The sequence below is a fragment of the Crotalus tigris genome, unplaced genomic scaffold, assembly GCF_016545835.1.
Source record: "Crotalus tigris isolate CLP2741 ecotype Arizona unplaced genomic scaffold, ASM1654583v1 scf7180000020218.1340706, whole genome shotgun sequence".
NCBI classification, from domain to species: domain Eukaryota; kingdom Metazoa; phylum Chordata; class Lepidosauria; order Squamata; family Viperidae; genus Crotalus; species Crotalus tigris.
In genome coordinates this window covers 1,207,709-1,224,411 of record NW_024097911.1, presented here as the reverse complement: position 1 = coordinate 1,224,411, position 16,703 = coordinate 1,207,709, and the positions used below count along the sequence as shown (strand labels likewise).

The 16,703-nt window shown below is 44.0% G+C and overlaps 1 protein-coding gene across 2 annotated transcripts in view; it reads left to right on the top strand.

Moving 5' to 3' along the window:
- SLC6A8 (solute carrier family 6 member 8) overlaps nt 1-16,317 on the top strand; it is a 32,636-nt gene extending 16,319 nt beyond the window's left edge. For both annotated transcript variants that reach the window (XM_039366030.1, XM_039366031.1), the window contains exons 8-14: nt 2,102-2,226; nt 3,019-3,131; nt 3,286-3,423; nt 7,852-7,954; nt 11,050-11,150; nt 13,846-14,016; nt 15,950-16,317. In XM_039366030.1, coding sequence (XP_039221964.1) covers nt 2,102-2,226; nt 3,019-3,131; nt 3,286-3,423; nt 7,852-7,954; nt 11,050-11,150; nt 13,846-14,016; nt 15,950-16,087 — 889 coding nt within the window. In that variant the 3' untranslated portion in view covers nt 16,088-16,317. The remainder of the gene's footprint in view (nt 1-2,101; nt 2,227-3,018; nt 3,132-3,285; nt 3,424-7,851; nt 7,955-11,049; nt 11,151-13,845; nt 14,017-15,949) is intronic.
- The last annotated feature ends 386 nt before the right edge of the window (nt 16,318-16,703 follow it).

Genomic DNA, 16,703 nt, shown 5'->3' with positions numbered 1-16,703 from the left:
AGATTTGCCTGATGATGGCCGCAAAGCTGGGCATTCACACAGTGGCAGCTGTGGGGCTCTGCCAAACAGTAGAAAGGATGCCAGCGGATTGCTGCATCTCCAAAAGTTGTTGGCTAGGAAAGAGCCAGGTTCTCTGTCTTATTTTGTTCTGCTGGGTTGCCAGGACCAAGCTGTCTGCCTGGTGATTTTTCCAGTCTGCAGATGAATGATAATCAGGAAGGGCAGGGCAGGGCTGGGAAAAGCAATGTTTTTTTTTTTCCCTTTCACTCTGCCCTTGTTACACTCAGGTCTATTTTAAAAGATAAAGAATCTCTCCCTACTCCACATACACACAGAACCCACTGAATGGCCACATGTATCGCCAACAATAGACCATGCTGTCCTGTGTCAATGGGGTTTATAGTCCAACATATCTGGGTGAGGGGCTCCAATTTCGGGAAAGCAGAGGTGAAATATTGTAGAGTGCCTTTTTCAGTCATCTCATCACTCTGGGGATCTTAATTTCTACTAACTAATAACTTTACTGGTTCAACAGTTATCCCCATTTCTGGGGGACGTCAAGGACATCCTAAGAAATTTTATACCTAGGAGATGAGTTGTGTTCGTGAACTGTGGCCTAAAAAGTAGGCATCTAGGGAAAGCAGAAACCCTGCAGGATACCTTTCTCAGTAGCTGGGGAACCACAATCTCTCACGATGCCATTGTTGCTCTTCTAACCAGCTGTAAAGTCCAATCCTACATAGCACTACATACCGGTGACACTGAGATCATGCGCAACAAATTGGAACTTGTAACTGTAGAAGAGAAAAACATTTTAAAAAAAATTCTTTTCAGTATAAGACATATAATTTATTACTTATTGGAAGCTGAAGGCCCAGAGTATCTGATGTTTTCAGGACACTGATGTATTTTTTTTTTTTCTCATGGAAACTTTTCATACAAAACTTTTCATGCAAAAGGCTGTGTCTTTTTAGCAGTGTTGGAAAAGAATAGCTGGTAATCTGGGATTCCAGGGAAATCTTGAAATCTCTTAATAAGCTACAGCAGAAAGACACTCAGTATGGACCTGATTCTGCCTGGAACTGCTTAAGGGCACTCACCGATTATATCATACTGCTGACTAAGTCAAACAGTGCAGTATAGTAGGACATTTCTTTAGCAGCTACTTTTCAAAGGCTGCCGCATGCTGTACATCTTGGAAAATCTAAGCTATTGCCCTATACATATTTGTCTGGGGATAAATCACACTGAATGCACTGGGATTTAAAACTTGCATTGTTAAGGGAAAAGTGTGATGGAAGAGATCTGTTTAAAGAAGAACAATATCTCATGATACATCTTGATTTAAGAATTGCTTCACCTGTTTACTGTACATATAAAGTTCATCAAATATATAAGGAGATAGCAGCAAAGAGAAATAGTAAGCCCTAATAATGTTGGGGAGCTGCTTTGCTTGGAAGTTGCTTTCCCTTCTCCCCTTCCTGGGCTCAGTTCCTATTGCTTGTTCAGAATGCTGTGGCCTCCCTGCCCAACTTGTCCTGCTGCTAGTCCATAACATCTCCTTGAATCTGTCTCTAAGATGCATGCATAGAATGTGAAATGTCCTTGGGCCTGTTGCTTCTGCTGGGCTCCAAGACACAGCCTGTCTTGTAAGCCCGCTTACCCTGCAAAAAAAGCAACTAATCTTCCTCCCACTTTGCCCTGCTTTCGCCTCCATAGTGAAAACATCTCTGGTGCTCTTGCTTCCTTCCACAGCTCAGCACAAACTCTTTGCTAACAATGGGTGGATGTGCATAGCAAACAGGCCACCATTTCTTGCCGCTGTTTCGTTAGAGCCCAATCCTATGCAGGATAAAACATGTTTATGTCTGATTTCACTGTGCAAGATTCTGTAAGATTGAGCTCTGCACTTGCCTCTGTGACCCGGAATATCAAATGAAACATAGAGAGCACGTTGGCCAACACTTGCCCATTGTATCAATTTCTCATCAGCTAGGAAGCTGCGCTTGGTATGGTTTATGCTGAGGGATAACCGCAACAAACCCCCTTTGGTCAGATCACTCTTTCACAGTTGCCGTCCTTTGCCTTTTCTCCCCTGCAGAGATGCCATCATTCTGGCACTGATCAATAGTGGGACCAGCTTCTTCTCTGGTTTTGTAGTCTTCTCCATCCTAGGCTTCATGGCTGCAGAACAGGGAGTTGATATCTCCAAAGTGGCAGAATCTGGTGAGTGCTCCTGAATTCAGGGATGGCAAAGCAGGTTGGATAAGATGCTTGGCTGTTCTCCAGTTCTGGGAGAAGTACAATTTTAGGAGGAAATAAACGCATTGATGGTCGTGTGCAGAACATAGATTAGTTGCCTTGGTTCTTAAAATTACACCTGCAACCACACCTTCTTCCGCAGCTGCTATATCTGAATTTTTTTTATCATTCCTTCCCACCCTATCAAGATGATCAGCATAATTAGAACTATCCCTGTGCATCCAGTATTTCCAGACTACTGCAAAGACACGACATGTCACTTTACGTACACAATTGAGAATCAGATTTGTAACACTGAACAGGGTATACATAGGGTTGTATGTGTGTACATTGTGAGGTTTTCCTATTAGCAGTGTGGTTTTGCAAGAAGGAAGAAGAGTCTTGACTTTCATTCAAAGCAAAATTGTATTCCAATCCATCCGAAACAGCTCTTGAGATACTAAATGAAATCTTGAGACTGTCTCAGTGCTCTATCCCAATGCAAAAATAAAATAAAAATCCACTGCCTTTGAAAGCACGAGTTTACAAAATAAAGGAAGTATATGTTGCTAAGCATTTTGGGACATTTTATTTGAGACAGCACCATGCCTTTCGGGATAGGGGAAAAGCTGGCTAGAAATAAGTAATAAGTGACCATTTGATTAATTACTTTTTACCGAACTGGAAATCCAGAGAAGCTGTTCCTTCTTCCCTGAAGCAAGAGTGTCTCTGTGTTAAGATAACCTCATTTTGTTCCTCTTTTTTTCTCCTCTGCAGGACCTGGGCTGGCTTTTATTGCATATCCAAGAGCTGTCACTCTGATGCCAGTTGCTCCTCTCTGGGCTGCCCTCTTTTTCTTCATGCTGCTGCTTCTGGGCTTAGACAGCCAGGTGAGAGTTTAAGGGGGAGGGGCAGAAAGCTGGAAGTGAATGAGTAGTCAATTCAATACTGAGAATGGCAGGAGATTCATTATCCTGCCTTCAACATCTTCGCATGGAGTTCTCCAGTCTCCAATACTTTGCTTCTCTTCCTCTTCCACACCAGTTTGTGGGCGTTGAAGGCTTTATAACTGGGATCCTGGACTTCTTCCCATCCGCCCACGGCTTCCGATTCCAGAGAGAGATCACCGTGGCCATCTGCTGTGTCATCTGCTTCTTCATTGAGCTGTCCATGGTGACTGAGGTATGACCACCACTGAAGCACCCTTAGAGGAACGGAAGGGGAGAGAATGAGAGGAAGGCGGGTGAAAAGGAGAGCTGTACAGGTCTGAACAAGCAAAAAAAAAGGTTTGGGACATTCTGGAGGTGACCAGCCAAGGCAGTAGATTCAGATCTCCTTCTGAGACAGGATTAATCCCATGTTGACAATCCGTACATAAATATTGTAATGAATGGGAAAGTTGTGCTTGTGGGTTTGGTAAGAGGGATTTCCACGGTGGATCACAATGCTGTCCTTCATGGCACACCAAATGCACTGCCCCAGCATTGTTCAGATTGCTTAAAAAACAGCAGATATCTCTAATCCTCCATCCTTATTTCTAGAACTACGATAAAAAGCCAACTGAGAAATAACGTCAATCTTTTCATTGTGGGCAGAGAGAATCTGCTCTTAAACCTAGGCTTAAAACAAAAGCACGAATTAACACGCTTCATATTCCACTATATGCAGGCAACACATATTAAGCTTTCGTCCCTTTGATTAGTCGGTTCCAGTCTAGACATTCGTGTTTTCACATGCTAGTAAATCAGTTGCAAGTCTCCTTATAAAATGTAACGGCTTAGATTTAGCATGGATTGTCCAACAAAGCTAGCCAGAGTATATTTTGCTGGCCGTTTCTTGCAAAACTGTAAAGTGTATAAGGTTTCCCAAAGTGTAGGCTGCAATGCCATGCACATTTATCTGTTAGCATGAGAACTCTCAGACTTTTCAGACTATGTGCTTACTCAAACACATAGGATTTCATTGTTAACTTTTGGGAGAAGAGAGAAAGGTTTTCTATGAAATGAATGCTGTGATCCTAAAGACCTTTCCTTTAATCCTGGTAACAGGGATAATTGTAAATTACTCACTGTTACTTACACTGCATGAAATTGGCAAGTACACCCGATAATAGTTACATAATGTGAAACTATTTATATACAGTATGCACACAGTGCAAAAGCTGAACAATACAGATAGAGGAAAACAAAGCATTCGTAAGAGCTGTAATTGCTAATGGAAACTTATTTGAAAAGACTTGGTTACTTACAAGTAGTTCTCATTGTGACTGTCTCGTTTAGCAACCATTTGCAGTTATGATAGTGATGAAAAAAATAACTTTACAATCAATCCTCTCATTTATGACTTTCACAGGTCTCAAAGCAAAGGAAAACTGAAGTAAGATCATAAGCACAGTTGCGGTTTCACTGAGTGACTGCTTTGCTTAACAACCAGGTTACCAGTTCCTAAATAACTGGTCACTAAATGAGGATGACTTGTATTGCTTCAAGTTGCAGTTGAGATAGTTATACCCTTCTCTCTGGATTAAGATTAAACTCTTTTTGATGTTGTGTTTTTGTATTCAGGGAGCTCCCACTTATATAGTGTAGACCAGGGGTAGGCAACCTCGGCTCTTTTATGACTCGTGGACTTCAACTCCCAGAATTCCTGAGCCAGCATAGCTGGCTCAGAAATTCTGGGAGTTGAAGTCCACAAGTCATAAAAGAGCCAAGGTTGCCTTCCCGTGGTGTAGACCAATATTTCTGGTTCTATTTGGCACAATACCTACTGAAGCACCCTAGATCAGGAATGGGGTTTCAACTTCATTAGCAGAACAGGCTGCTGGCAGCAGTATTTGCAGGCCTTCGATTTCCCATTTCTGTTCCAAATAAAATCCTACAATTTCTTTTTTATAGATTCCCATCCAAGATTCTGGAGTTTTATGCCATTTAGCTGTTCCTCATCTTTTTTACTAAGGACTTCTTTGTAATGTGCTCCCTTTATGTCCTGACCATTGAGTTTACATTAATCAGATGTCCTCTGCTAAAGCATCCACAGAGTAGTGACTGCTGGACCGACTGTCTCCTTTCAGCGCCAAGCTCAGAGAAACTCTTCGGTGAAGTAGATATAGGAGCAGGTTCTACACAGCATTGATTGGCCTGAGGCTGTGATGTCATAATTGTACTTCCCCTCTTGTCTTGATGGGGAGGGGACGGTTTGATGTAGGGGAGGGGAACAGTTAGTATTCAAAGAATATGCTATATGAGCTTTTAATTGCAGAACTGGTATTCATTAAACCAACCAGCAAGAAGCAGTGATTTGAGACTGCTGGGGAACTTACAGTTTGAGGCAGATGCAATTGGGTCCCTTGTGTGAAAGAAGACAATTGGGGCAGGGCCTCTTCTGTTTAGATAAGTGCCTTTACTGGGTGATTTCCAGCCAGAAATTCATTTATCAGAGGACTGTAACTGTAATCACAGCACATGACTGAGGCTGAAATGTGCCTTGAAAAGTTCATTAATCAGGGCGAATGCCACAACCGTTGTGTTTCTAGGGCAGGGAGACCTCTCTGCCCTTCCTGAAACTCCTCTCTCCTTCTGCCAGTATTTGAGCTGTGACATCATCCCGAAGAAAGAGGAAAAGACTTGTTGGGATTCCCAGATGCAGCAGCCTGCTTTGCAGCAGCTGACAGGTGTAAGGGAATCCCTGAAGCCTTGCCATGGCCTAGAAAGTGCCTGAACCAACCCCTGATTGGTTGAGCAAGCAGAGAGGGGGACACAGAGAGACAATCTGAACCAAGCTCCTGCTCTTCCCTGGCTGGAGAATACCTGCCCTCCCTTCTGAGAGCTGACCAAGAACATGCTGTGAAATGTTTTCTCCAGTTGTAATCTGGGGAGGGGCAGCTCATCTCTTGCAATGTTTCTGATATGTGGAATCCCAAACAGAAAGAACTGTTTTTAATAAGAGTGACCGTGTGCCTACTTTGTCTTATTTGGGTATTTAACGTACTAGAACTTCCAGGTGATAGTTCCTCCTATGGCTAATCCTCAGTTACTCGGCTCTACTTGCCACTACCCATACAGAGAAACTCCCACCTCTCTTTCCCCTTAAGGCAGGGGTTCTCAATCTTGGCAACTTTAAGACTTGTGGACTTCAACTCCCAGAATTCCTCAGCCAGCAAAACTTCTGGGAGTTGAAGTCCACAAGTCTTAAAGTTGCCAAGATTGAGAATCCCTGCCTTAAGGGATGGGGAAGGGCCATCCTTTAAGACTTTCAGATGCCCTTTGGCAAAGAAGGATGTGAATGTTTGTGGTAGGGGATTTCTCCTTTTTTTCTTTTTTTGCCATTCTTTTTTGAGCTCCATCTGTATTGGGACAAGCCTCTTTCGGCTGTTTTGAATGTGTGTCCAGGCAGTAAGAAAGATTTGGATTAGAAGAATTGAAATACTCCTGAGGTAGCCTAACTTTCTCTACAGGACCTCTCCGCTTTGGCCAGCAGAATGAGAAAGCTTTTTGCCGTCCAGTTTCTTTCTACTCCTGGCATTCTCAGGAACCGTTAGACATTTTTGGGTTACTCATCCAGCTATTTGTTAGGAATTGTTGTGGTATGGGTTGGCTTATAGAGAAGGTATATGTTGATTTATGTGTGATGAAAAGTTCTTACTCTTCCATTTTATGGTAATGCTGCCAAAAAGTTTGAGGAATTCTTCAGGGCTAAGCTCACTAACTTTGCTTAGCTTTCCCTTCCCTGTTGTCCCAACCTTCCTGAAACCTTCAGAACTGCTGGTCCTTTTTCTTCCAATCTTTTCCCTGCCTCCTGGGAAGATAGCAGAATGAAAGTCAACTCTTCTTTACGCTGAGCTTGACTCATTATAGAAAAACCACATTATAGAAAAGGCAGAAAGGCAGAAAAAGACCTCGTAGTCCATTGAGTCTGCCTTTTGAATATTTTTGGTTTTTGTTTTCCTTTTAATTTTTATTATTGTTGTTGTTGTTTTAATTTTTTGTCAGATGATGGACATGTGTTTGTCCCAAGCATGTTTAAACTCAGTTATCAAAGTGGTTTCTGTTCTTCTGGATTTTGTTTTTACAACTATGGGGTTCTCTAATGGTCTCCCATCTAGGCCTTCACTGAGCCTTGCACTGCATACCGTAGTTTCCCATCCAGCCAGGTGCTGCTTCCTACTCAGGAAGTAAAGCTCCCAGATTTTTTAGCCACTGCCTTCCGTAATAACCTGCTCAATGAGGCAAAAGATCACGGTTTAGGAGTTGCCACATATTCCTGTTCTTTCATTCCAGCGAAGAGTGTGGGAAGTGGCTTTGTCAACTCTACCCTTTGTGGCAAGGATCCTCCCATTTTCTCTTCCTTCTCTTTCTTTCTCTCTTTCTCAAGCAGCAGAAGTGGGTTCGATAAAGCAGGTTTAAGGAAGGAATGTTGCTCCTACTGTCTCTTGTGAAAAAAAAGGTGCTGTGCTTAGCAATTGTTTTGTGATATGGCCAACCTGGGTTAGGAGAACTAATTTTATGGAGGTGTCCTGAGTAGGAAAGAGGAGGAACCTAGAGCCGGGCAAGGGAGGCCATTTTGAAAATGCCCTGTTGCATCCTGCTGTCTCACAGCCAACCCCTCTCCTAGGGGGGCATGTATGTCTTCCAGCTCTTCGATTACTATTCAGCGAGTGGCACAACACTACTGTGGCAGGCCTTCTGGGAGTGCGTGGTCGTCGCCTGGGTTTATGGTAAGAGAGAGTTGCATGCAGATTAAGGAATCACCTGAAACAAAGCTGGCAAAACAAGATGTTTTGCCCCAAATGTTGACACTACATACAGATCAACCAGCATGTTAGCCATTTGGCACAAATCAGTAGAGCAAGCAAGACAAAAAAAACCACGTTTCTAATTCTCAAAAGCACAAATGGAGTAAATTGACATTTAACCTGCTTCTGAGGGTGAATCATTTACTGTATAACATTTAGTAACTGACTTGCATATGTACATATGCTTGCAGACAGGCAACACTGTAAAATAGGCAGTCCCATGTTTATGTTCTAGCAAGAAAGGTGTTTGGGTTAAGCCTTCCTAAAAGTTTTAAGACTCTGTTCTAATTTAGGTGTATTGGGCTCGTAGCCAAGAAGCACAACCTATCTCTAATGCTTCTAGTGGGTGCCATTTAGAGAAGATGGCTCCCGCTCAGAAGTCGCTTAGTGATTAATCAGTAGCATGAAAGAGGAGACGTAAAAGCAGCCATCTTGTCTGGAACCTTATGGCTTTCCCACATCACACTGGCTTGCCTTTTTCACATTTAAAGTAGGATGAGATCATGGTTAAAGGAAAAAGGGCTATATGGACTGAGCTCTCCTCCCTATCCTCTCCATGGAAAGAGTGGATGGAGTGAGTTTAGGACCTGGCTGACAGGCAAAAGTATGATTTGGAGATCTAAATCACATATTTGGAGATCTAAATCACACATCAGATTTCATTGTCCTTTGCAAGTTAGAAGATGATCAAAGACAGAGGACTTCCACTCACTGAGAACTGATTCCTTACATTGAAAATTGGCATTCCAGGGACCAAAAAAATTATTACTCCACACCAATTCAGTGTGGTGTTTTACCTTGCAAGATTGATTGGGCTGCTGGTATCATCTTACCTCCCAATCACTCTATCTATACATCACAAAATAGTAGGGCAGAGATGAAAAGGATCCAGGCTCCTTGCCTGGCCCTAGCAAGTCTCCAGGGCACTCACCTTGCTAACAGCCTGAACTGCTTTTTTTGGCAGCTTTACACTTTCCTTAATGTAGGTATGAGTGGAATGTAAGTAACAAAGAGGTAAATGATAAGAGCTTCTCTCGTACCTGCCTTGATTTATGTGGAAAGGGCAAAGGACAAGGCAATCATAGCTCTTCTTTACAGGGAGTGAAAGGTTTCTAGCTTGGCCCTGCACAGCAGGTATGTGTGTGTGTGTGTGTTGTGAGTTAATATTCTATAATGTCTTTTTAAACGTTGGTTACAATTTCTCTTGTCCTTGATGATTGTGAGTGCTGGGCTATGGGATGAGACCCATCTGGTTTATGAGTACTGGAGCCAATTTGGAAACACCTTAGTCCAAGTTCCATCTGTCTTGAGATACTTCATCTCATGGCCTTGAAAGCTGCTCTGACTTATTTGGCTTCAGGCGTCCATATGAAATAACTGTGTCAACCCAAATGCCCATTTCTATTACAAGTAGTTTTTCTACACTGCCTGCTGAAGAGACGCCAAAGGTTTTTAAACCTCACAACAATCTGGAACTACCGTACAAATTGTATAGCTGAGTAATGCATCTCATTAGCGGGCCTGAAGGACAAGGTCACTAAGCATAGATGATTACTTTAAGGGCATGTGATGTGACAAAACAGTCCTGGATTTGCCATTTTGAATTCCTAGCGATACATGGGAAAAGTGGGAAATTTCTCCATATTCCCATATGGAGAACAAAATTCTTGGTGCTTTCTGAGCTTGGATGTTTTCTTGACAAGCCCAGAGAGCACCAAGGACCCCTCCTTTCAACCCTCAGCTACAAACATTCTCCTTTATTGTAGAGAAATTCATGTGAAAAAGTAGTCCGCCAGATTATTCTACCCTAGAGAAATTTAAGAAAAAACAGAGAATTGCATTTACCACCATTCATACATGCACGTTTGCAGTCTGAGATAGGAAAGTCTAGGAACAAATCTGCCTTGTGATCAGTTGCTCAGACCCTTTAGCTTTAAGCAAAAGACCCCCTTAAGTCAAACATGACTTTTGGGAATAAATCCCTGGAATATTCTTGCAACATTAGAAAACTAATATGCTGTTGCCTTTTTCTGAGATTTTTCTACTCGGTTATTAGCAATCAAGTGTGGCCTTGCTTAGCATCTGAGATTCCTATCCCACTCATTCTCCCTCGCATGGCCAAAGAATAATTAAAGGGTGTTTTTTTTTTCCCTTCACCCTGTCAGTACATGCTCCAGCGGGGAGGCAAACCCTACCCAGCATGACACACACACCTCATTTTTAATTATCACTTTCCAGCTTGGACCTGATAATAGTAATACAGTTTAGATTCCACTCATAGCAGATATTGGAACTTGGAAGGGGCAGAGGATCCTCCCATTACGCCATTCTTTTACCCTAATAAGTGAGAACACAGCAGCATTTAAAAGCCCCCTAGCCATGTTCCCTCTCTGACTGCAGTGCTCAAAGCCAACAAAAGGTGTTATTTCAGTTTAATTTGTCAGGAGTAAAAAAAAAAAGTGTGAGCTTGTGTACGTAACTGATGTGGTCAAAGGCTGGACTTTGGACATTCTGTTACACACCATCCTCAGTCAAGGGCACCTCTGTTTTTCCCCTTCTTTTCTGGTCTGCTGAGACATAGTTGTGTCCTTGAAAGATCCCCATTTAATCTGCAGTCATTAGGAGAGGAAGAGCAGACCGGCTGGGCTGCTGAGGTGAGGCAGAGGTATGCGGAAAGCTTCAGCTAAAGACACTAAGGTCCCTTTTGGCCTTGTCTCACAGGGATTCTAGTATCTCGCTTAGTCCCAGTCAGGCACTGTCAGAAATAAGAAGCTGAATGGATATTATACTTCTTCAGACCTCAGAAATTATTCATAAGAGTGGCTTTGCATGTAGGGCAGGCATGGAGACTGTATTCATTAAACACCCCAGAAGTCCTATGATCATGCAAAATACAAGGCACTAATGTTCAAAGCAGGCCCAGCCTTTCTGATATCCCTCTTTGGTCTGATCCAGCAAAGCTCCTCTTACATTCTTAGAAGCCTCTCACTCTTCCACTGCTTCCCATCTCCTTCCAGGGGCTGACCGTTTCATGGATGACATTGCCTGCATGATTGGGTACCGGCCCTTTCCTTGGATGAAATGGTGTTGGATGGTCGTGACCCCGCTCATCTGCCTGGTAATTTTGGGGTGGAGTTCTTGAGAATTCTTAGTGGGAGAAAAAGCTAGACATTTGGTACATTACTGTTTAGTTCTTGGAGTTTTCCCACCAGTGCAGGGCCCACTTCTTTGGATCAGCTAAGTGTTGATCCATTGAATTGCAACTGGAATTAACCGACCAGCTTGCTGCCGAAGCCTGACAACTTGGACTGAGAAAGTGACTGGTCCCAAATCACCCATCTGGCTTTCATGCCTAAGGCGTGTGTGAGAACACACAGTCTCCTGGTTTCTAGCCTGGTGCCGTAATCACTGGACCAGATTGGCTCTCAAATCCACAAGTTTTCCCCACAAGCCCAGAAAAAAAGAAAAAGAAAAGCTGTTCATGTTTCTAACTCCATCCAAGTATGTAACAGGCAGAAATTCAGTAGGGAAAAATCTGCTCTATCTCTGGGTCAGCTGGACAGTGGTGCAAGATAACTGGGACGGATCAGCAAAAAGAACCAGAATCATAGCCAAAGTTTTTCCAGCTTAGGATCAGGGGCTGCCAGTGAGCCTTCCGAGGCAGATCAGGTTGAGAAATTAGCATGGCAGGGATTTAATATTGTTATTGTAGTGAGGTAGAAGAACAGAATCTTACAAGTCTGTCCTACATTCTCTCTGTCCTATTGTATACTAAACAAAATCAAGGCAAAGTTACTTGTAATTTTTTTCCCCTTCCTTCCAGTTATTTGTTTATTTAGGACATGCAAATCAAGACACTGGGCAGCATCTAAAATCATGAAAAATACAGAAGGAAAATAATACATACCCCTGAAATAAACTAAAACCGTTAAATGGTGAACAGGACTATAGTTGTGCACTGCCCAAAGTTACTTTTGGGAAGATGGCCAGCTACATAAATTTGATAGATAAATAAAGAAATCAAGATTAAAATATACCACTTTTCAACAAGTGGGAATCTACCTAGTCTGACCCCAGATGCTGGGGAAAGAGCCATTTCTTTTACACTATTTTACTGTCTTTCTAAAGCCCCTCACGGTTGGGCCCAGTCATCTGTCCCAGGATTGTGTAATCTCTTCTCCAAACCCCCACTCACCCCCTTTAATTACTCATTCCTTCCTTTCCCCTTAATGGCTTCCTCCTATCTTTCCCAAGATCACTCTTAATTCCTTTTCTTTAATGACCATATCCATGCCCCTTTAAAGCTAAAAAAGCTCTTGGGGCTCTTTCCCTTCCTTTGGCTTGCTAAAAATAATAATCAAAACAGCTGGGCCAGCTCAAAGGTATATGGTGCCCCTAGGCCAGTGGTTCTCAACCTTTTTAATGCCGTGACCCCCAACCGGTCGTAAGTCGAGGACTTTCCCTGCCCTGGAGCGCCGCGCATGCGTGGTGCTGCCCCCTGCGCCGGCTGAGGCGTAGCTGGCAAGCGGCAGAGACGGCACAGGCCGACCACTGGCTGGGCCACCAGCTGGCCCAGCCCAAGGGAGGTAAGGCACCCACCGGGCCCCACGCGCACCAGCAACCCTCCCTGCGCCCGCCGGCCTCCCACCTCCCACCCCTGGCCCTCTTTTACTTACATTTTTAGTAGTTGCTCAGCAGGGAGGGGTGGAAACTTCCAGACAGCTCGCCTTCGCTGCAGAGACAACTTGCAGCACCGTTTGCAGAATGGGACTTTTGGCGGGCTCAGCAGGGCAGAGACAGCCTGGACAATTCCTATTGGCTTTTGAAAGCCAATAGAATTAGACTCTATTCAAGAGAGTCTATTCTATTGGCTTTCAAAAGCCAATAGAATAAAAGGGAGTAGCACAGCTAACGAAAAGGGGGGAAAAATGGCGGACTGCATTGTTTGGCGACCCCAAATGGGGTCCCGACCCACAGGTTGAGAACCACTGCCCTAGGCCCCTTTGACTAACCACCAATGTGAAGATGTGCTTTTTTAGAACCATTCAGAAGGAATGGCAGCATTGATACCTCCTAAATTTTGGTATCTTAGCCCAGTGCCTACTCAGCCTGCAAGCTGCCCTGCAAATTAGGTATAAGGCCCATTGCTTTCCCCAGAATGCCAAAGCGGGCCTACATATCCAGATGCATTCTCATTCAAAATGCCAGCACGCATACGCTCCTAGCCTCTCCAGAGAGCATTGCCAGCATCCTGTTCCTCCCTCATTTCCAAAAAATGCTGCTGCTGTCAGAAGCAGCTGCTGAGGTAGAAATAGCTGTGATGATGGCAGGCAGCATGGCCTACAAAATAAAGAAATCGAACAGTGTGGATTATTTTGACAGGCTTACTAGGACTTCTGGGGATTGGAATTCAGCACATTTAAGAGGGCACAAAGTTGGGGGAAGACAGCTGTAAAAATATTGTTTCTCTGAGAATGCTTAAGACAGGGGTGTCAAACTGCCGGCCCATGGGCCAGATGCGTCACCTGGAAGCTGCACCCACCCCAGCTTCAGCAAGGGGGAAAAAGTCACAATATGTCGCGACACGTCATGTGACGTGGCGAATTTGACATCCCTGGCTTAAGATGTCCAAAAAGGACCAAAGAGAGAGGTTCTTTCTCTTCAAAGGAAGCAAAAAAAAAAGAAGAGGTTAAGCAAGTATAAGTCACTTTGTCATATCTGGGATGCACTAGAAGGGTATCAACTGCTGTAGGGCTACAAACGGGGAAGACGAAGAACTGGCATATTTTAATCCATTGTTAACTCTTTTCCAGGGTATCTTTTTCTTCAACGTTGCCTACTACAAGCCATTGATCTACAACAACAGCTACGTCTACCCCTGGTGGGGAGAAGCCATTGGCTGGGGCTTTGCACTATCTTCCATGCTATGTGTCCCTCTTATTGCCCTCTACAAATTCATCCGTGCCAAGGGAACGCTGGCTGAGGTGAGGCTCTCTCCCACATCACAAGAACAGAAGGGTGGGATGTAGGTCCTGGGGCTGAACCTCTATGCATGGCTGGAGAGATTCTTTCTACCTCAAAGGGTCTTCCAGGAAACAACAGCAGGAAGCAGAGTTTGCTACTGCTGCCCCCTGGCCGTCATCTGCACCAGACATATGGATGGGAGCATTAGGAACGTCAGGATTGTAGGCATTTGTGCTGACACCGCACCTAGGACCCTCAGCCTTGGCATTCCCACCTGCCAGAGCTGAAAATGTGGCAGGCATTGCAGTGCCTGCACTAGCATTTGCCCAAGCTGACCACAAGGAAGCTAGGTAGCAGCTACCTCTTCTCTCCCTTGGCCTAATCCCCTGGTGCCCAGACCCTCTTTGACTGTTGTTGTGTTAGTTGGGCTGCCGGGGGTCTGTTTCTAGGTGTGAGGGCCCTCCAGGCCATCTTTTACAGCTAGTTCTCAACTTACAACCACAGTTGGTCCCCAAATTTATGTTACTAAGCGAGGCAGTTGAGTTGTGCCTCATTTTATGACCAATTTTGCCACAGTTGTTAAGTGAATCACTGAAGTTGTTAAGTGAATCATGCAGTCCTTAAGCAAATCCGGCTTCCCCCATTGACTTGGCTTGTTGGAAGCTGACTGAGAAGGTTACAACTGGTGATCACATGACCCCAGGACACGGCAACTGTGATAAATACATGCCAGTTGCCAAGCGCATGAATTTTGATCATGTGACCATGGGGATGCTGTAACGGTCATAAGTGAAAGCCTATCATAAGCCACTTTTTTTCAGCGTTGTTTTAACTCTGAATGGTCACTAAATGAATGGTTGTAAGTTAAGTACTTGTTTTATGGACAGAAGGGTTGTGTGGGGGAGACATTTCTGCCCTGCTGAAATATTGGCTCCCCTTTCCCTTTCCCCCACAAAATGCCTGTCTCAGCAGCACTAAGGAAAAGGGAGAGAGTGATCTGGAGGAGGAGTCCAATACTGTCATCCATCCCATTCTTGACAGGGTAGAAAATCTCTTCAGTTGACAAGAATGCTTTTCCTCTCACTTCTCTTTATGGGTAGAAATGGGAGAACCTTCTTTGACCCCTTACAAGAGGCTGGATGCTTTCCTTTCCCTCCAGCCCAGGTGATCTTGGCAGGGATTTGGGGCCATCACAGATTCTGAGAAGATGAGTAGGATTGCCTTGAAAGAAATTTATCAATAGTGCATTTTAAAAATAATTTGTTGTTGTTGTTAGTTGCGAAGTCGTGTCCGACCCATCGCGACCCCATGGACAACGTTCCTCCAGGCCTTCCTGTCCTCTACCATCTTCTGGAGTCCATTTAAGCTCATGCCTACTGCTTCAGTGACTCCATCCAGACACCTCATTCTCTGTCGTCCCCTTCTTCTATTGCCCTCAATCTTTTCCAGTATTAGACCCTTCTCCAGTGAGTCCTTCCTTCTCATTAGGTGGCCAAAGTACTTGAGTTTCAACTTCAGGATCTGGCCTTCTAAAGAGCAGTCGGGGTTGATCTCCTCTAGGACTGACCGGTTTGATCGCCTTGCAGTCCAGGGGACTCGCAGGAGTCTTCTCCAGCACCATAGTTCAAAGGCCTCAATTCTTTGGCGCTCAGCCTTTCTTATGGTCCAACTTTCACAGCCATATATTGCAACTGGGAAAATAATGGGCTACTATATGGCGGGGAAGACATTAAATATAAAAAGATATCAGCAATATAGCTGAAAATATTAACCCTTGAGTATGTTTGAAAAAGAGAGGGAAAGAAAGAGAATGTGGGGTTGATACGAATGAATCACAAGGATGAGGTGTGTCTCGTATGCTCGGAGGAGGTGAAAGTAAAATTGAGTTGGAGGAAAAATGGTATTTCTGAAGTTTAGTCTGATCCCCACCTCTCTTTCTCTGCTTCTTCACAGCGCTGGCGCCATCTCACTAAGCCAATCTGGGGATTGCATCATCTAGAGTACAAGGTGCCTGAAACAGATGCTCTGACCAGCCTCTCCCCTGTCCTGGATGGGGGTGCGAAAATTGTCATCTTCGAGAGCGTCATGTGACCAGCTCTCCCCCCCCCCCCGCTGCAAGAGAGGCCCTGTCTCCATGCCACTCTGCCCTGGTCTGCCAATGTAGGAGGCAGGGAAAGGATGCCATCTGTGAAGTTGGGGGGGGGGCTCCCTACCTGTGGGGAAGAGGTATTAGGGATTGTTTATCCATCTCCACCTTTTTCCTCTCAAGCACCAGAACGGCTGAGAAGTGGATTAACTAGTTGGAGTACTAAAGGCCATAGGGGTCAGGGGGGGAGGGAAGGGGGGGAGAGGGGAAAGAGAGCCTTAGATTTACATTTTATAAAAAGTTGTTTTTTAAAAGATGAAATATTTTAAATTTCTATATACATTATAAATTATATATGTGTGTGTGTGTGTATGTATGTATATATATATATATATATATATATATATATACACACACATACACACACACATATATATAGTTGTGTGTGTGTGTGTATGTGTATATATATATATATATATATATATATACATACATACATACATACATACATATATACACACATACACACACACACACAACTATATATATATCTTTAGCCAAAAGCATGGAACACAGATTCCTTCCCATTCAGTGGACGACTGCTTTGGGATCCAGAGCACT